General features: G+C 52.7%; 1 protein-coding gene across 6 annotated transcripts; it reads right to left on the minus strand.

The window, feature by feature from the left end:
* Nucleotides 1–3,732: 3,732 nt before the first annotated feature.
* Nucleotides 3,733–14,700, minus strand: LOC133054459 (carcinoembryonic antigen-related cell adhesion molecule 4-like). Of its 6 annotated transcripts, none has more exons than XM_061139454.1 (9): nucleotides 14,515–14,700; nucleotides 13,203–13,562; nucleotides 11,709–11,987; nucleotides 10,552–10,830; nucleotides 6,670–6,781; nucleotides 5,447–5,475; nucleotides 4,898–5,042; nucleotides 4,433–4,474; nucleotides 3,733–4,158 (listed from the first exon to the last, which is right to left on the minus strand). In XM_061139454.1, exons 1-9 carry the CDS (start codon nucleotides 14,576–14,578, stop codon nucleotides 4,020–4,022), a joined length of 1,449 nt encoding a protein of 482 aa, XP_060995437.1. In that variant the 5' UTR covers nucleotides 14,579–14,700; the 3' UTR covers nucleotides 3,733–4,019. The 6 variants fall into 6 exon arrangements, 5 of the variants coding, with proteins under 5 accessions (XP_060995437.1, XP_060995438.1, XP_060995439.1 ...); XM_061139455.1 differs by lacking the exon at nucleotides 4,898–5,042 and adding an exon at nucleotides 5,093–5,213; XM_061139456.1 differs by lacking the exon at nucleotides 4,898–5,042 and adding an exon at nucleotides 5,093–5,124 and having other exon boundaries at nucleotides 14,515–14,699.
* Between the last annotated feature and the right edge of the window lie 5,359 nt (nucleotides 14,701–20,059).

Here is a 20,059-nt window from a genome sequence, read left to right on the forward strand (position 1 = left end):
GCGGCCCAATGTTGCCCCCTGGAGGTCATGAGCAGACCTGGGGACAATGTAAGCAGCTGCAAGGGGTGCAAACGCCAAAGGGTGTGAGCCGGCTCTGTGCCCTGGGCAGAGGGGGGCGCTGACCTCCAGACTAGGGGCTCTCAGCCAGGGTGCATGTCACTGTGGGTCCCCAGACTTCCCGACTCCATCCCAGCGCAGGGTGAGCCCAGGGAGACGATGGGCGTTGTTCAGTGGCAGGAGAACCGTCCATCCAGGTGCACGTGTGCTCAGGACGAGCTCTCAGTCCCTGAGGCTTCAAAGGAAGGGTCGGTGGGGAGTCTCTGGGGCTTTGGGGCGAGGGTGTTGGCTTGTGGGCTGGACCCCAGAAGGCCTGTCCTTCCCCACCTCTCAGCACTGGGGCTGCGCCCTAGTTCTCTGTGTCCCCATCGGTGGTCTGCTCTCGGTCTCCCCACAGCTCCGGGACCTGGGGCAGCTCCACCTCCCCCACGGGACCCCCGTCCCCCTGAGATGGAGCAACTGCAGAAGCTGGGTTCCCCTGTGCCATGCTGCTCTGGAAGTTCCCTTCCTTTCCCAGGATGCTTTGGGGGACTGAGATGTCTCCAAGGACCACAGGTGTCCCCCCAGATCAGGGATCTTGGGATGAGGAGCTGCTCCCCAATTCCTGTGAGTTCACGCTGGGGCTCCCCCCTCCCCTGTGGTCATTCCCTTGGGATGGAGGATCAGGATTCTGAGCCACGTCAGGTCTCCGAGAGAAGGAGCAGGACTCAAGCTGCCAGCCCAGGCCCTCTGGGGAGACTAGAAGATTCTCCTGAGTAGACATGGGAGTGGGTGTGATAATCTGGGAATGAGCAGAGGGTCTGCCTCCTCACAGATAAGAGGCCCCTGTCCTCACTCCTGACTCCGGGAGGAATAGAGTGCCGTCCTGGAGCAGCTGTGGGCACTTGCAGGTCTCCTCCCACTCTGATGCCAGGGCCCCTGTGTCCACAAGGGATATTCTCTGACCCCTCGGTGTCACACTGGGAGGGGGGGTGGGCGTGGCTTCTGTTATGTAGATTCCCTTATCTATTTAAAGAGTATATGAGCATGTATGACATGTCAGCTGTGGGTTGTGTCCTGGACTCCAGACAATAGGATAGACTTGGGTCGTGGGTGAAGACACTTGACTTGTGATGGGGAGGCAGACACCCAGAGAAAATCCTGGAAATAAGGAGCTAATTATAATGGAAGGGTGCGCTGAAGGGGAAGGGTCTGGTGCATCCGGAGTCTGTCATGGAATCTCAGCTGGAATGGGGGTCATGGAAGGCACCCTTGAGAAAGTGACCTTTTGCCTGAGACATGAAGGGTGAGCAGACCCTCAGCAGAGAAGGACAGGGGCTGAGAGGGCAGAGCTACCTGAGGGGAGTCTGGCCTTCAGGTGGGCCTGGCTGGGAGGAGGAGCTGACAGAGTCCAGTGTGGGGAACTGGGAGAGTGGGGAGGACCATGGACGGAGTAGGTTGCTGAGGGTCAGAGGCTGCTGGGCCGTGGGAGCTGCTAAGTGGGAAGGAGGTGGGCAGCCCTGTGGAGGCGCCCGACTGTGGAGGAGCTCTTCCGCCCTCTGGTGGCCAAGGAGGGGAGTGTAGAAGGGAAAGGCCCTCAAGTAGGTTTTCTCCTCAGACAGCTCAAGCATTTGTCAAGTGTTTACCTTATCATTTTACAAACCCCAGGGACAGAGGATCCAGGCAAGCTACAGGCATGAGGTCGCAAAGGATCGGAAACGTCCAAGCGACTAACCCTTTCAACACCACATGTCATTTATGCTGAATCATGTCCCACTCTGGAATTTGGGGTTGCAAAGAGTTGTATAGACTGAGCAAGTTTCACTTCACAGAAAAGAAGAAGTGGGGTGAGCTACAGGGAGTGTGGACTGGCCTCGATCGCCAGGGATCAGGCCCGCTGAGATTCCTGTGGACGTCATGGCAGGACGTGACCCCGCACCAGCATGACAAAGTCCAAGCTGCCCAGAGCAGATTGAGGGAGGGAAGACGATGACCACGGCCTCGAGAGGAGTGGTGGACAGAGCACAGAACCCTAGGAGACGTCCACAAGCTCAAGCTTACAATCCGAGAATGTGCCCCACGATTAAGGAAACCTACAGAAGAAATTCAGATCATGTGACTGGGAGATTATTTTGGGGGATAGGGGAGATATGCTGGGGGTGACTTGGAGATTATGGTGGGTAACGTATTGGGCTGAGTCCAATATTCACAATGTTCCAAGGCAGGAGAGGCAGAGTCAGAGGAGATGGGATGACGGAAGGACAGCTTGGGGAGCTTCAAGATGCTCCACTGCTGGCCGAATGTGGAGGAAGGGGCCACAAAGCCAGGAAAGCAGGCAGCCTCTCACAGCTTGGAAAGGCAAAGAAATGAACTGTCTGTAGAATCCAGAAAGAACAGGGTCATACTGACAACTTGATTTGTGCCACTAAATTTGTGGTCATTTGTTACAGAATAAGGAACACTAAGAAGTGTCACCTTGTCTCATCCAAGACTGTATGCCTGGGGGATAAGTAATTTAGACCTAATCATGATCGGAAGCTTCGCAGGTGGTTTTTCTGACCTCTCATCTCAGCACAAATGACACTTGCCACTGGCTGAGCATGCTTGTCGACTGTGGGCTCTGTGCCTTAGTGCACACACCTGCTATATTTATGTGAGTGTGGGCACCTGATCCAAGCAGACTTATATGAGAACAGCACCCCTCCCAGGGACCTCAGGGAGAGACTGAGGTCAGGTGTGTGGTGGTGGCTGCAGGTGAGATCTGGGTGGGAAGGGCCCACGGGACACTTTGAGGAGGGGACAGGTGAGCCCTTTGCCGTGGTAGCCAGGTTGAGTTTTAGGTAGAGGCTGCAACTCCGCCCTGAGGCTCACGTGTGTGTGTGTGCTGGGAGCAGGCTCGCGATCCACATCGGAAAGCACAGTGGAAACCAGCGGGAAGTGGACAGAGGTCACGGGAAGTTCCTGGGAGGGCCTTGCTCAGAGCATGGCTTCTGGGTCCCTGCTACTTTGGTGACTCTGAGTGTTCCTCTGTCCCCCCAGAGGGAACAATGACCTCAGGGCTCAGGCCCTTAGGGAAATGACAGAAACCCATGCAGAGAGTAGACATTCTGCATCCTAGATCTGTGGACAAAAGTACCCGTCCCATCACCGACTCAGTGGATATTAGTTGAAGCAAACTCCAGGGCACAGTGAAGGACAGGGAAGCCTGGGGTGCTGCAGTCTATAGGGTCCCAGAGAGTCAGAAACAAGTTAACAACTGAACAACAAAAACTAATTGGAGGCAGCCACCAGTTGGGGCGAGCAGGGCCTGGTGAGGAGGACCAGAGCGCTCAGGATGCCAAGAGGCTGCACAGGGGCCTCACCCAGAATATGTGTCTCACACACGACTCGTCCTTCCTTCGTGACTCGTGTTCTAGTGGGTCTCAGGTGGCCCCACATTCTGTGCTCCAGAGACTCCATTCCAAATGAGCAAGCACTGGAAGGTGTCTGGGACCCCAGGGCAGTGTGAGGACTGCCGAGTGCCCGTGTGGCTGCAAAGGGTCTGGTGACCCTCCTTTCCTGTTAGCATGACCCCCACCTCCATTCTCACAGCCTTCCCCTTACTTTCCCACAGGGAATAGATGAGGAGGTCAGGTAACCAGAGCTAATACTTTCCCTGTGGGACCATGGAGAAACGGGAGCAGAGATTCAGGTGTATTTCTTGCTGGACAGGACTCAAGGGCAGTATATTTTGCAAGCAGGGGAAGGAAAGTGCTCTTTATGCAGATCTCTCAGCTGGTCACAGTGGGTCACAGGCCAGTCTCTTGCCCTGTTGAAACCTCCCCCCACTGTGGGAACTGCAGTCTGAGTTCTGGTCCATCCAGGGTTCAAGGCAGCCTGTCAGGGTCTCCAGGAATCCAGGAGGACCCTGAGCCTGGCCCCAGGTTCCCGAATAGCCTCAGGTCTCAGAGCTGGTTCTCTGCCTCAGGCTCCACCTCTTGACCTCAACTGGGTCTTCGGTCTTGGGTCTCAGATAAGCTCTTTCCCACAGTCCATAAGGAGACTTGTCTGGAGGAACTAATGACCCACATCTGCTTTGTGGTTGATTTGACAGTAAACATCTGTGTCGGGGCGTAGTAATTCCTGCAAAAGAAAACCGATGCCTCGGAGCTCATGTAACCTTCTCAGATGACTTACCAGGGATTCCCGGCCCCGGGTTCCCCGGCCCCGGGTTCCCCAGGGCTGCTCTGTGGGGGTCTGGTTTTATCAGAGGTTTTTGGCCCAGACCTCCCTCTTCTTCATCTCTTTTCCCATCTTTCCTGCTATTTTTTGGACCTCCAAGCACAGCCAGGTGTGCAAGGGGCATTTCTTGAGCCCCTTGGGCTTATGGGACCAGACCGTGGATACCCACACTCACCTGGTAGATGGGAGCTGGTGATCTGGCATCAGGTAGGGAGGCCTGGGCACGGGAGAGAACGGGCATAGGGCAAGAGGGAAGGAGAGTCATTTCTCCCGTGCAGCCATCTCCAAGCCTGCAGCCCCCACCGCAAATCCTATCGGGGCCCTGTTTGCCACCCTTGTTAGCCAGGCTCCCCTGACTGATGGTCCCGTGCCCACTCTCTTCCTGGCTCAACTCCAAGGTTCTCCTGAGGTCAAGTCAGGGGACCAGGGCAGCCTCAGGATAAGGTGGTGGGTGGTCACGCCCCTGAAGCGCATCCAGCTCCCAGCTTGGTGGGACTTGCCATGTCCTAACTACTTTCATGAGCTTCCCTGGTGGCTCAGAAGGCAAAGAATCTGCCTGCGATGCGGAGCCCGAGGCTTGATCCGTGGGTCAGGGAGATGCCCTGGAGAAGGCAATGGTAACCCACTCCAGTATTCTTGCCTGGAGAAATCCATGGACAGAGGAGCCTGGCGGTCTACAGTCCATGGGGTCACATGAGTCAGACACGACTGAGCGATTTTCAACTGCCGTCGAGTGAAGGGTGTCTCACAGTGCTTCAGGGTTGGACAGTCCCCCTGCCCCGAGACTGTGAAGCGGGGACACAGGGGAGAAGAGACAAGGAAGGGATGTACTTACCTGGGAGACAGAGCCACCAGAGGGACCACGTCCTGGGAGAAGAAATAGGACTTAGCACCGGGTGTGTGAGGAAGCTTAGCCCATTCTCCGAGGAGAGGCTGGATGTCCACCTTCTGGTGAACTATGGGAGAAAGAGCCCCATGAAGGGAGAGACACTCTGGCAATTTCAAGCCCCAGTGAGGGCGAGGGGGCCTGCCAGGATTATAAGCCTTAGGACAAGCAGCCTAGGCATTAGGGGTCCCCTGTTCTGAAGCCCCAGAGAAAGGACCAGAGACCCTGGGGGTGGCAGGCAGGAAGAGACGTGGCAGGGCCTGACCGGGGCTCCCCGCTGTCCTGGGCTGAACAGACACTCACCTGCGGTGGACGCTGGAGGCCAGTTCCCTCTGTTGTGGTGCAGGCAACCGGGGTTAGAAAAAAAAAAGCAACAGGCTTATTTGTGAGGAGTGTAGAAGGAGGTCAAGGCTTTGTTGTCAGAACATGGGACAGGAGGATCCCCATGTCCAAGCAGAGGCTGGACACCTCCTTTCTCCACCAAGGCTGCTTAGAGGGGAGGGCCCAAAAGGACGGTGAGGAAAGTCCTTAAGAAGCCATATCTGCCCCGAGTCCAGAGGGGCAGGACCATAGGCTAATAGGGTTCAGGAGAAAGTGGCCAGTGAAGGGACCAAGGCTCTGCGAAAGGCATCCATCCATCTAAAACTTTGTCTGAGTGGATGCATCACGCCTGTGGAGAGAGCAGGGCCAGTGCGTGGGGAGGAAGGGGGAAGCCAGTGACTCTGGGATCTCACTGAGTGCAGTGTCGCTGCTGTGGCCACCTGCCCTCATCCAGGAGGTGCTGAAATGTGACAGTGGCCTTGTCCTCTGTCTCCATCTACCTGGACCTTAAGTGTAAAGACATCCCACCTCCTGCTGACCTGGCAGGATGTTGTCTCATGCGTCAGGGGCTGTTGTTAATGCATCGGCCACGTGGGGGCATTTGACCCCACTTGGCCTGTCCAGACTTCCATTCTCTGGCCAAGTGTGGACTTGGCGAGGACGACCCTCAGATCCTGGCCCTGTGACAGCCTCTCACTGTAGCTGAATTTAAATATATGGGAAGACATACCTTTTTCTGAGTACCTACAACCTGCCAGCCTACATATAGGGAACTAGGACAAGGAGGGGTCTTAATTGTGTTAACTGATAGATGAGGCTTCTCTGGTGGTTCAGAGGTAAAGAATCCACCTGCCAATGCAGGAGATGTGCGTTCGATTCCTGGGTCAGGAAGAGTCCCTGGAGAAGGAAATGGCAACCCACTCTAGTATTCTTGCCTGGGAAATTCCATGGACAGTCGAGTCCATGGTGTGTCAAAGGAGTTGGACACAACTTTGCGACTAAATAACAAAATAAATGAGGGTGGTGTTAAGGAAGCCGCCACAGGTCAATACCTGGTGAGGGAGGAACTGAAGGATGAGAGAGAATATCCACGGGGCAGTGGGGAGGTCCTGGAGATCCAGGCCGAGTATGGGAGGATGGAGTGTCCGTCCTCTAGGACTAGGGTCACCTGGGGGCAGGAGCAGAATCTGGGAATGCCATTGTACCTGTGAAGGAAAAGGAAACATCCCAGGGCAGCCGCCAGTGTCAGCACAAGCAGGAGCCCAATCACAATGCCAACAATGGTCTCCACATTGAGCGCTTGGGTGTTTTCTTGCCCTGAAAGCAGGAGAGAAAGAGAGAGGGGAAGTGGGGTCCGAGTTGACTGGAGGGAATATCCCGAGGAGCCTTACAGGGAGAGGTCCTGGTTAGGAGGAAGGAAATGCTCTGAGGTCTGTGTGTTTTCTCATCACAGTGTCCTCCTGACTCTCCCACTGCACGGGCTTGCATCGTTTTACTCTTCATCAAATTTGAAACCTTGGACTTGCTCTAGCTCTCCATTCTCTCACTATAGCCATTTCCATGTCCTGTTCATTTTCCTTTGAAGGACTCTTTTCTTCTCACATTATACCCCTCCCTCTGTTTTTTTGTTTCCATAACAATTGTTGGTCTTAGAGGATAGCTCCTCTCCAGTCCACTCAACATTGATTAGTAGTAATAATATTAATGAACTGTTTCCAGGTCCTCCTGTGCGACCGGCACAGTGGGAAATCCTTCACACCCATTTGTTCTGATCTTTCCATCCCCACGAGGGAGGGGTTGTCATCCCCACTGTGCATTCATAGATTTGAGACACACATGCTTCAACAAAGGAATGGAAGTCATAGAATTAGGACCAGATGAAACAAAAATGTAACCAACTTGTTTAACTCTAGAGCTAAAACCCAAAACGCTGAAAACCAAAATATCACCTTGCATGCTGACCCTGTGTAGATACCCAGGGAAGAATTTTAATCTCATTCACTTCCTAGTGAACATCTTCACAGCAGCCCTAAGATCCAGCTCTTCTTCTCCAGTTTTACAGACAGGGAAACTGAGGCACAAGATCCAGTGCTTTGCCTACAGTCAAACAGCTCTCACAAATAATAACCAAACTATGACAAAATTAGCTAAGTTTTGCATAATTAATTAAACACGTTGTTCTACAGGCTCTGAAAGGGGACTACATCCTCATTATTTGCATTCATTACACACCCACTTCCAGTGAAATTTCAAGGGAAGATGTAGAGGTGTTGAGGGTTACTCAGAGTGCTCAGCTGGGGAGCTGGGGTCATATCTGCAGACTCTGACTGGGAGGAGACCCTACACAGGTGGGACCCTGCATTCTCTGTCCTGACACCGTTGATTGTCTGGGACAGCAGCATCTTCTCAGTGATCCGTAAACTCTGCTCATCCATTCACTGACCGTTGGATGCATGTCCCCATATCACTTCGTCTGTTTCCACCCAGATTGGAAGGCTCATGGGATTTCTAAGAGGGATCGACTGACTACCAAACAGCATGACCTTTGTCTGTGGTTCCTGATCATTTGGATTGGTGTCTCTGTCCATGGAATTCTCCAGGCAAGAATACTGGAGTGGGTTGCCATTTCCGCCTCCTGGGGATCTTCCTGACCCAGGGATCAAACCTGCATCTCTTAGTTTCCTGCATCAGCATTGGCAGGCAGGTTCTTTAGTTCTTTACCACTAGCCCCACCTGAGAAGCCCCTACAGAGGGTAGAGGATACATCAAACGTGAGGACAAGTCCAGTTCTTCGATTCGTGCCATCTGAGAGCTCCTTGGGATGAGCCTTCCATCTCAGGGTCCAAAACTAGCCTCCTCTGTGCTGTGGTTTTCTACTCCTAATGTGCTTGTCTGAGATTGACCTGGGTAGCTATATAATCAAGGTCCATGTCTAAAGCACTGGAGTCCTTAGTGTGGGAGGCTGGCTGTCTCCATACTGGGCAGGTCTGAGGAGAACCTGCTTCTCAAGTAAGATGTGTTCTTCCTCACTGTTAAATTACTTAAACAGCGTCGAAGAAAATCTGGAGCTGAAGTAAAAGAACTGAAAACAATAACTTAGATGGGAGACTCCTCATCACATTTGAGCAGGTAGAGGAAAGAATCAGTAAACATGAAGATAGAAAAAAAAGAAGTTATTCAGACTGGGGAGTAGAAAGGGAAAAAAATTGATGAATACTGACTCCAGGCAAAGCATTATGCAGAACTCCATCAAGTGGACAAACACATGCAGTGTGGCAGTTCTTGAAGTAGAAGAGAGAGAAAAATGCAATGAAAGAAGATATAAAAATGTAATCGTTTAAAACTTCCCAAACTAGATGAGACCACATGCTGGAGATGGTTAAGGAACTCCAAAAAAGGATAACTCATGATAAAGACACTGTGACACAATATAGTCAAATTGTTGTAAGTCCGAGGGAAAGAGGAAGTGAAAAACGCAGCAGGAGAGAAGTGACTTATCATGTACGGTGGATCTTCAATAAGGTGAAAAGCAAATTTCACATCAGAGGCCAGGGCCAGAAGGTATTGAGATACCTGATTTAAGTCGTATAAAGGAAGACTGTCAACCAGGAAAGTACTGTACAGAGAAACTGTCCTTCAATAAAGCTCAAATTTGGACTTTCCCAGATAAACAACAGTCGAGGGAGTTTATTCCTTGGAGTTTATTCCTTGGAGACATGGCATATATGAAATGTAAAAGGAATCCTTTAAGATGACTGAACAAACATTACACAGTAACGCAGAGCCATAGGAATACATGAAGAACAGTGGTCAAAGGGACACGGTAGGTAGCTATCTTATTTAAGCTAGTATTATTGTCTTTTATGTAATCGCTTATTGTTTTTTATTTCAAAGGTATTGCATGAAACTATATTTATAAATCTATATAATCGGCATACAGTGTATATGGATGGCTGAAATATATGACAATAAGTGTATAGAATGGGGGGAATGGAGATGTATAGGAGCACATTGTTTGTATTATACATCATAGAATCTAGTTGGTATGTCAACTCGATAGATATATGTTTAAGATGTAACTGTCATCTTCAAGTTAGGCACTAAGAAAAGAACTGGAATACATTGGAAAGTGGAAGAATAGAATCAAAATGACACATATGAAAGGAAATCACCTAAATTATTAATGAGGAATTGATGAATAAAGCATGTAGGACATATGGCAAGTAGCTAGATGGCAGAAGCTCTTTCTTATCAGGAAGTATTTGAATGATAGGTAGCCTCAACCTTCCAATTAAAGGCAGAGATTGACAGAATGGATAAAAATTATAACCCTCTCTTTACTCTCTTCAAGAGACTCTCTTTAGATACAGAGACATAGAAGGTTGGAGTAAGGTTGGAAAAAGATATTCTAAGCAAATAGTCAAAAAAAGAGAATTGTGGTGGCTGTATGAGTGTCTGATATAATCACCTCTAAGCCAAAAAAAGCCTGCAGGAGACATTAGGACCTTACATATCAAGAAGAGTTTCCATCCATCAAGGAAATTGAACAATTATAAGCATTATGCACCTAACACCACCAGAGTCGTGAATCAAAAATGGGCATCATCGAGGGGAGAAACAGCTCTGCCATAACAGTGACACTACAGCACCCCACTTTCAATAATGGACACAGCATCCGGGAGAATTTCAGTGAGAAACCAGAGACCGTGAGAGCACTGTAAGCAGAGACCTAACCGACCAACAGGCAACACAGACTCATGGGAGTTTATGTTTCGCAAATCACAGTCCTCAAGGCCCCCACCTCTCACCACACATGACCACCGCCCATCCTGTGAGGAAATGGTGTTGCTTCCACTGTAGAGACGACGGTGCAACTAAGAAAGACAAGTGGAGGGACCTGGAGTTGAATGTGACGGCAAGCCTGTAATCACAACAGTGCCAACCAACACACTGAACACTTACTGCCTGAAGACACGTCTGCTGTGATTCCCACCTTCATTGGAGCGCGTATTCACAAAGCTCTACAAAGTGCCTCAGAAACACCATTGTACACACAAGAAAAAGGAGATTTAGGCTTCATGACTCACAGGTCACACTCAGCCTGTGGGGGTCACTTTTGCTGGAGTTGGCCCTGTTGGAGACCTCACACTCATAATCCCCGGCGTCCTTTCTGCTGACAGGGTCTATGGTGAGGGTGCTATTGTCCAGGGACAGTGTCATCCCCCTTGTGAGGAGGAGACTCTGGCCTTTGAAGAACCAGCGTATGGAGACCCCAGTCTCATCTGTGAGGCAGGTCAGGACCACGGGACCCTCATGTTCTGCGACTGTGGTGTTGCTGGCTTGGAGGGAGGGCCGTGCCACTGGGTCTGTGGAGAGACAGAGGGGTGACTGCTGAGAGGGGGTCAGGGGCCTGGGCCACGCTCCCTCCTCAGTCTCGGGGCCCAGTGACCTCTGTACAGGCGCCTGTAAGGAAGGCCCTGGGTCTCTGACAGGTGACAATGGGAGAGATGATCGCACATCTCCTCTGACCCCCAGATCACACCAGGGGGACCCCTGCCTGGTTGCTGGGACAACACTCTAATATTGGACAGCTCTGCGGTATCAGCCTTGGGAACCTTGATTTTCTGACTGTGGGGCTATCCAGGCCAGTCAGGGAGTGTAGGATCTGAGAGAACATGTTATGACGGGAATAAAGAGAACCTGGGCGTACTGCTGGGGCCTCACACTGACAAGCCGGGAGCACTGTGTGGCTGGGTTAGAGGCTGCATGGCAGGAAAGATTGAGGTTTCCCTCTGGATGGTAAGAGGAATCTAAGGGGGAAGTGGTGGGGTGTCCACATCATTTGGAGCAAAAGAGCATAAAGCCACACATGGTGCAATCAGAGGGAAGGGAAGTTCCTGGTCTTATTAGGGCCCCTGGGTCTTTCTAGCTGTTCACACACTTGTCTGAAAATTTTGCAATCATTACCCTTCATGCTCACTCATTGTGAGCCTGAAATATTAATTTGTTTCTCCCATCATATTCTGGTGATCCTCAGGCACCAAGAGAGAGCAACCCATCCCCTCCGTGTCTTGATTCAAGGTGGACCTGCCTGGACTTGCCTGGGACCGGAAGTCATGGCCAGCCTGGGTGTCCAAGAGTGACGGCCCATGTACTCGGACCTGAGAGGGATGGGTATGGATTGGCTCTGGCAGCGTTCATTTGCGTGGGCAGCCCAGATCACACAGGAACAGAGGATACTCACAGAGGACCTGCAGGGTGAATGGGTCACTGCGGCGGACACTCACTGGGTTCCGGGCTTCACACACATAGGGTCCTGTGTCTTTCCTTGTCACACTGAACACAGTGAGAGTCCTCTTGTCCTCAGACAGTTCCAGCCTCGTGCTGCTGGGGAGGCTCTGATCGTTGATCCACCACATGTAGGAGGTGTCCTGGGTCTCAGGTCCACATGTTAACACCACAGTGTCCTTGTGCTCCCAGGGGCTGGAGTTGTTGCTGGTGATGACGGGTGTGGGTAGCACCGCTGTGCAGATAACAGAGAGAACACTGCCCCTGAGTTTCCCTGGTGGCTCAGACAGTAAAGAATCTGCCTGCCAGTGCAGGAGACCTGGGTTCAACCCCTGGGTTGGGAAGATCCCCTGGAGATGGGAATTGCTACCCAGTCAGTATTCTTGCCTGGAGAATTCCAAGGACAGCGGAGCCTGCTGGGCTATAGTTCCTGGGGTAGCAAAGAGTGGGACATGACTGAGCGACCAACACTTTCCCTTTCTTTATACCTTTGCATCCTCTAGAAACATCTTTATCTTTTATTTGAGAAACATCTTTAAACAAAAGTGGCATCCTTCGCCTGCCAATCAGAGTCTTTAAAGAATAAGGCAGGTTTGTGTATGGCAAGACAAATGCAGGTGGAGCTAAGCTCAGAGAGTGTGAGGCCACCTGCTGCTCTATGTCTGGAAGAAGCACAGACTTCCTCGGGGGTTGATTGTGCAGCAGCGTTTAGTGGTGGACAGAACTGGGTGGGATTCAGAGACCACCTGGCATCTCTCCTGGTTTTCACAATCCAGTCTAAGGAGAGAGCTCCCTCGGCTGCACCCTGGGGGACGAGGAGCTGCCAGGAGTGTCTTCCTTCCTCCGTTCCTCTCTGGGGTTGCGGAGATTTCTCTGGAGTCTCCAAGTCCCCCAGGGCATCTGGCTGATTCCTGGGGACCTTGTGCCTGTGTGATCTCCGTGCTGAGTCTCAGGAGCAGGACCAGGCTGTACCCCTGCGCACAGGTGGCTCTTGGGGCTGAGCCCTGGCTGGTGCCAAGCTCAGGAGCCTAGGGATTTGGCGCAGGCTTCCCAGTGTCACTGGAGGCAGGAGCCCTGGGAGAGAGTCTGGGAGGGGCTTCCTGGGACTGAGCTTGTCTGTGAAGATCCCTGGGGGCCCAAAGGCCAGGGTCTTCCCTGAGTCCTGCAGGGTCTTCCTCAGGGTCATGGTCGCAGGGAGGGACCCAGGGGCTGGACTGAGAGTGCTCTCCCTCTGCTGAATTCCTCCATCAGACCATCCTTCTTTCTACACAGTGTCTGCAGGAAAGCATTTCTGACCCTTTGGAGTTTGTCCTCACTGTGTGTGTCCTGCACTGAATGTTCAAACCCCAACATGAGAAATAATGCAGAGGGGGATGAAAGCACCATCTGGGTCTGTCAGAGCAGAATTCACCCCTCCACAAGACCCTGAGGTCAGAGAGGAAGTACTCACGGTGTACGTGGAGGTGTCCAGTCTGTCTTTCTGTCCGTAAATCATTCTTTAAAATGAGCAGGGTGTAGGATCCTGTGTCTTTCTGGGTGACGTGCTGGATCAGCAGGGTTCCATTGGGGTAAAGTGTCTCCCGACCGCTGTGTGCAGGCCCTTTGGTAGTTACATTAGTGTCTGCTCTATATGATGCAATTAGCTGGCTGTTTTCTACCCTTTCTCCGCTGTACCAGGTACAGCCTAGAGAATTCTTTGTCACGTTGTGGGCAAGTAGAAGAATGTCTGTCCCTTCTGCAGCAAGGGGGGGCACCACTTCAATAGTGAGCTGGGCAGTGGTGGGCAGGGTCCCGAAGGTTAAGAGTGAGACTAGGAGGGAAGAGAGAGAAATCAGTTAATGTTCTGACCTGTGTGTTGCGGTGGGAATGGTGCCCTGGGTCCTGAGCAGGTCTCTTCATCCCTCAGCCTTGGTGTGTGTGTGTATGTGTGTGCATGTGTTTGCATGTGTTTGAGCATGTGTGTATGTGTACCTGGGTATATGTATGTGTGTGTGTTTGTGTGTGTCCTCCTGGTTCAAGGTCAGCAGCATGACCCCCATCACTTCAGCCCCTCTGGGCTCTGTATTTCCTCTGTTTCCCCAGCTGTCCCCTGGCTCACTCCCTCGCTGCCCTCACACGCCTGCTCACACTCAGGGGCCTCTTGGGAGCTGCCCCTTCCACCTGACCACCTGCTCGAAAGACCCTCCGTGTTCACTTGCTGACCCTTCCCTGTCTGGTTCCTGCATGACGCCTGTCAGCACCTGACAGCACATTCTAGATCTCTCTGCTTGTCTCTCTTCCTCCCCACAGAGTGTGGGCTTCATGAGGGCAGGGGCTTGTCTGATCCTGGTTGTAACCCAGGGCCTGGACCAGGTTCTACATATTAATTCCTGGAGGTGAAGGAAAGAGTGTTCCCAGGAATTCCACAGCCTGGTGTTTGTCAGATTCTAAGGGTGGCGGGTAAGAACCATGTTTGCTGTCTTGGTTACGTATTTATCTGTAGTGACACCCAGATATAAATCATTGTTACTGGCATCAGTTTTCAACAATTTCTATTCAGTGAAGAATAACTTGTAAAACCTACACCATCTGAGGTCTTCCTGCCCCTCACCAACTCTAGTTCATGGAGAGTCTCCTGGGGCTGAGCCCCCACCATCCCTGCTCCCCGCCCTCTGCCTGAACAGAAGTCCTCTGTCCCCTCTCAGAGCCCCGTCTCCCTCAGAGACCAGCCAGTCTGTTGTTCTCCAGTCTCTGCCCACTCCTTGAAAACTGTCCCCTCTCACCTGCCAGGAGGAGCCTGTTCCAGGGGACATGCCTCCTGCTTGCAGGACCTGAAGGGGGCTCCATGGGGCCTGCTGTGTGCTGGTCCCTCTCTGTGAGGAGAACTTCCGGTCCAGAAACGCTCACAGGCCCTGCAGTCGCTGTGTGAGCTCTGCTGTCCTTCCTGCTCTGTGCTGGGCCTCCGCCCGGGGCAGGAGCACTTGGCTGGGTCACGTGGCCCGGGGGCGGGGCCTCTGCGCAGGCCCCTCCCACTCCCTCCCCGCTCATCCTTCCCTCCCTAGTGGCCCCGCCCCCTTCCCCGTCTGTCTGTTTCTATTCCCTGAACTCTGCTGAGTCCTCTGCCTTCTAGAGCAGTGATCCTCCACCCACACACACACACATCTACACACACACCTACACACACACACCCATACACACTCATACCTACACACACACCTACATATACACACCTATACATACACACACCCTTGTCTGGAAAAGCACAACCTTGGGGTGTCCGGGTCCGGGGCCCCCATGATCTGGATCAGATGCACACTCAGCCTCCCGACTGCCTTCTGTCATCCCCTTCTGACTTTTCCCTTCAGAGCAGGAGCCTGGGGGTAGTGGGGGCAGGTGCATGAGGAACTCTTATCACCCACGGTGAGCGGGAAACTCCTGTGGACCTTCATGAAGACTGCGAACCCCCAGGTGACACCTTAGAAATGCTGTTTCAGCAGATGCGCAGGTCACACGCTTGCCCAGCCTGACTGAGACCCCAGAACCCCGGTTAGGTTGCCCCACCCACCCCAGTGTTGGCCTTTGCTGTGTTTTGCTCTGGGGTCTCAGCACCACACACAGACCCAGGGGTTTCCAAATTTTGCTGGTAATTGTTCCTGTGAGACAGAAACCCAGCTGGATGCTCAGGGTCTTCCTGTTGTTTTCAAATATCTGAGAAGGTTGCATTTACTCCCTGCAGGAAGGACACACTGACTCTGGAGGAGAGAAAGGGGTCAGCTGAGTGATGATGGTAGGGGCCTGACCTCCACCTTAGAGTGTCACCAGCCTGGCGTCTGTTTTCAGGGACAGAGACCCAGACCCGGGTGTCAGGAGGAGCTGCAGTTCCCAGTTGAGAAGGAAAGGTTTCCTGTGTGTCCTGGGGAGAGAGGAACCTGGTGCTGGGGGGTGGGCTGACTGTGGGCTCCCTGGTCCTTCGGGTAAGTTCCAGGAGACTCTCCCTCTCCGTGTCTGTTGCCTGAGCCTTGGTTCAGAACTAGGCAGGTTCTCCTTGCCATTATAGGGCCTCCTCTGTCACACTGGCTGATTTTTCTGTGGTCACTGTGATCTTTCCCATGGGTGGTTCCAGGCAGGGATGGGAGCTGGCATGGGTGCCCATAGGCCCCTAGAAGGCTGGGTAGCATAGTGTGGGCACATAGAAGCGGCACTGAGGGTCTGTGACAGGAGGGCCCCCTGGGGTCTAACGCCTGATGATCTGAGGTGGAGCTGATGGAATAATAACAGATATAAGTGCACAATAATTGTAATCTGCTTGAATTGTCCCCAAACCATCCCCACCACTCTGCAACTGTCTTCCATGAAACCGGTCCCTGGTGCCCTTAAGGGTGGGGACCGCTGCTTAGAGGGAGGGATGGAAATCAGGCTCCTCTCCATCTCCTTAGCCAGAGCAAAGGTCACCTGTCAATTTTCTGTGTGGCCCCATATCGCCCCCTGGAGGTCATGAGCAGACCAGAGGACAGTATTAGGGGCTGCACAGGGGTGCAAACGCCAAAGGGTGTGCACTGGCTCTGCGCCTTGGGCAGAAAGGGGCACTGACCTCCAGACTGAGGGGCTGTCAGCCAGGGCCCAGGTCACTGTGGGTCCCCAGGCTTCCCGACTCCATCCCAGAGCAGGGTGAGCCCCGGGAGACGATGGGCGTTATCCAGTGTGAGGACCGTCCATCCAGGTGCACGTGTGCTCAGGAGGAGCTCTCAGTCCCCGAGACTTCAAAGGAAGGGCCGGTGGAGGGGGGAGTCTCTGGGGCTTTGGGGAGAGGGTGGCGGCCTGTGGGCTGGACCCCAGAAGGCCCTGTTCTTGCCCCTCTCACAGCACTGGGGCTGCCCTCAAGTCGTCTGTGTCCCCATCAGTGGTCTGTTCTTGGCCTCCCCACGTGCCAGGACCTGGGGCAGCTCCACCTGGAGACTCCGTCACACAGGCTGTCCTGCCAGGGGACGCGAGGCTCCCCTGGGACCCCAGCCCCTCTGAGATGGAGCAACTGCAGAAGCTGGGCTCCCCTCTTCGATGCTGCTCTGGAAGTTCCCCAACTTTCCTCAGCTGCTTGGAGAGGCTGAGATGTCTCCAGGGACCAGACCCAGGTGTCCCCACAGATCAGGGACTTTGGGATAAGGAGCTGCTTCCAGATTCTTGTGAGTTCATGTTGGGCTCCCCTCTCCCCTGTGGTGACTCCTGACGGGATGGAAGATCGGGAGTTTGAACCAGGTCAGGTCTCCGTGAGAAGGGTAAGTACTCAGACTGCTGGCTTTGACCCTCCAGGGAGATACAAGATTCTCCTGAGTTAGAGATGGGAGTGGGTGTGATTATCTGGGAATGAGTAGAGGTCTGACTCCTCACAGTTAAGAGGACCCTGTCCTCCCTGCTGACTCCAGGAGGAATAAAGTCCCATCCTGGAGCAGCTGTGGGCACTTGCAAGTCTCCTCCCACTCTGATGCCAGGGCCCCTGTGTCCATAAGGGATATTCTCTGACCCCTTGGTGTCACACTGGGTGGGGAGTGGGGGGTCTGGCATCTGTTATGTCAATTCCATTATCTATTTAAAAATTATTTATTGAGCATGTGTGACAGACAGGTCAGCCCGGGGCTGTGTCCTGGACTTCAGAGAATAGGATAGACTTGGGTCCTGGGCGAACAGATTTGACTTGTGATTGGGAGATGGACACTCGAAGAAAATCCTGGAATTAATGAGCTAATTTTAATGGAGGGAAGGACCATGAAGGGGAAGGTCTTGTGCATCCAGAGTCTGTAATGGGGTCTCAGTTGGACTGGGGTCATGGAAGGCATCCCTGGGGAGCACATGGTTAATAGATTTGGACAGTCATATGGACTTTCAGGTAGGTTTGGGCAGATAGGGAAGGGGAGGGAAGGTGCCCCTGGCAACACAATGGTTGGCCCTTGCCTACTCGAGCAAGAACAGGAAGGAGGTTATCCTGGCTGAAGCTTTGAACTTGCAACTGAACTTGGAGGCTCGATGGATGAGCGGAGTGTTATATGTGTGTCGGTCCCGGTGTAGGTATGAGAAGGCCTGAGGTTTGGGTTGGTACATGGGTGTTGCAGCCCGCTTAGTGTCTGCTTTAACTGGTACCACTCTACCTAGAGGACCAGAATGGATCTGGGCAAAGTGGTTAGTACTGTGAAGCGGTCAGTTATGCCCCCTGACCCCAGGGAGAGAGGGGAGGGATGAGGGTGCCCCTACACACCTATGGCTCGGCTGTGTGGAGCTGCAGGTGTCCCTCACGGTGACTCTTGAGAAACATGCCTTGGGGACAGGTGTCACAGCCATACTAGGTGTCATCCTTCTGAGGTTCAATGAAGGGGGTCCTGGTGTCCAGGGACCCAGAGCCAAGGCCCTGGTGAAGGGAGGTGTTGGATGGGGCTGAGTGGGTTCACATGGTCAGAGAGTGAAAGATGTACGGAGGCACAGATCCTCGTCTCCTCTTGACTGGAGCTCTGTCTGTGTCCGGGAGAGAAAATGGGGCTGAGCCAGGGCAGAGAGAGGGTGAGCAGAGAGGACCTAGGTGACTGCTCAGCTGTGGGATGTGAGAGGAAATCTGTCCCCATGAAAGGCAGGGGAGGCCCCTGGTACCCAGGTGACTATTATACTGGGTACTTGAGTGTTTTGAATGACTATTAGGGATGCTGGGTGGATTAGACCTGAGCCCCTGCGAAGTATACAGCTGGGTTTGAGTTTTCAGGGTTACCTCTGTCAGTGGGACCTTTAGGGAAGAGGAAGTTGGGAGTGACTGTGAGAGCCCTAGTTCCTTCTCTTCCCCAGTGTTCACAGGCAGATGGAGGCTCCCTCAGGTTATGGATTGTACCCTGGAGACTGGTCTTCAGGCCCCACTTGTCCTTCAGCAGGACCCTTGCTCTGTTGGAAGCATGGAGAGATGGCAAAGCCTCTGACACCAGGCTTGGGACTCAGGCAGGAGGAGCTGGGAGGGTAGCCCAGGCATTCAGCTCAGTCTTGCTCCCTGGGGGAGGGGCCTCATCTGGGGCTTGGGGGAACAATAGGCTGTGCTCAGGAGGCCTCCAGGCTAGGTAATTGCCGTGTCTCCTAGGTCAGGCATTGGGGATCAGGACTTAATCATGAAACGTTCCCTCCAAGTTGAATACAAGACAGTTATCTGACTCAGAGGCGGGGAGATACTCTGAGAGGATAGTTAGTTCCCAAACTCCTTGAGGACACCCTCCATATTCAGGAATCATTCACCTGGGACTTGTCATGGGTGTAGCTATAACTAACACACAGACAGGAGAAAGTGCTCCCGATTGATAAACTAGAGCAAACTGGGTTACCCCTGAACACATTCTACTGTGTTCACTGTTGTCATAAAATAGAAATGGGCAGGATATCCAGCTGCCCCTTCTCACTGAGCCCTTCTTTCTGAAGCCCAGGGCTGAGCACAACAGAGTCACTATCCATGGTGCTGATGAACACAGGCTACCTACTGACTTGGGAGTGGTGGTCTTTGAGTCACATCTGCTTTCTTTTCATTCTGAAAAATCGAGCGTTGCTAGAAAAGAAGAGGCTTCCCTGGTGGCTCAGATAGTAAAGAATCAGCTTGCAATGCAGAAGACGCGGGTTTGATGAACCTCTGGAGAAGGGAATGGTTACCCACTGCAGTATTCTTGCCTGGAGAATCCCACGGACAGAGGTGCCTGGTGCGTTACAGTCCATGGGGTTGCAAAGAGTTGGACATGACTGAACAACTTTCACTTCACAAAAAAGAACAGGTGGAGAGAGCTGCAGGGAGTGTGGACTGGCCTCTATCTCCATGGCTCAGGGCCAGTGATGGTACTGTGGACATCATGGCAGGACTTGACCCCACATCAGGATGAAAAAGTCCAAGATGCCCAGAGAAGACTGCAGTGTGGGAAGATGATGACCGTGGCCCTGAGAGGACTGGAGACAGAACAAAGACTCCTGAGCGATGTGCACAGCCTCATGCTAAAAACCCGAGAATGTGCTCCATGATTAAGGAAACCTATAGATGAAATTCCGATCATGAGACTGGGAGATTATTTTGGAGTATATGGGAGATATGGTGGGGGTGACTGGGAGATTATGGTGGGGAATGTATTTGGCTGAGCCCAATACATTCACAATGTTCCTTTTTAATGAAAGAGGAAGGCAGGAGAGGCAGAGCCAGAGGAATTGGGATGATGGAAGTAGAGCACGGGGAGCTTCAAGAGGCTCCACTGCTGGCTTTGAAGATGAAGGAAGGGGCCACGAACCCAGGAAAGTAGGCCACCACTCACAGCTTGGAAAGGTGAGGAAATG

This window comes from Dama dama, chromosome 4 (assembly GCF_033118175.1).
Source record: "Dama dama isolate Ldn47 chromosome 4, ASM3311817v1, whole genome shotgun sequence".
In the NCBI taxonomy this organism is placed as follows: Eukaryota; Metazoa; Chordata; class Mammalia; order Artiodactyla; family Cervidae; genus Dama; species Dama dama.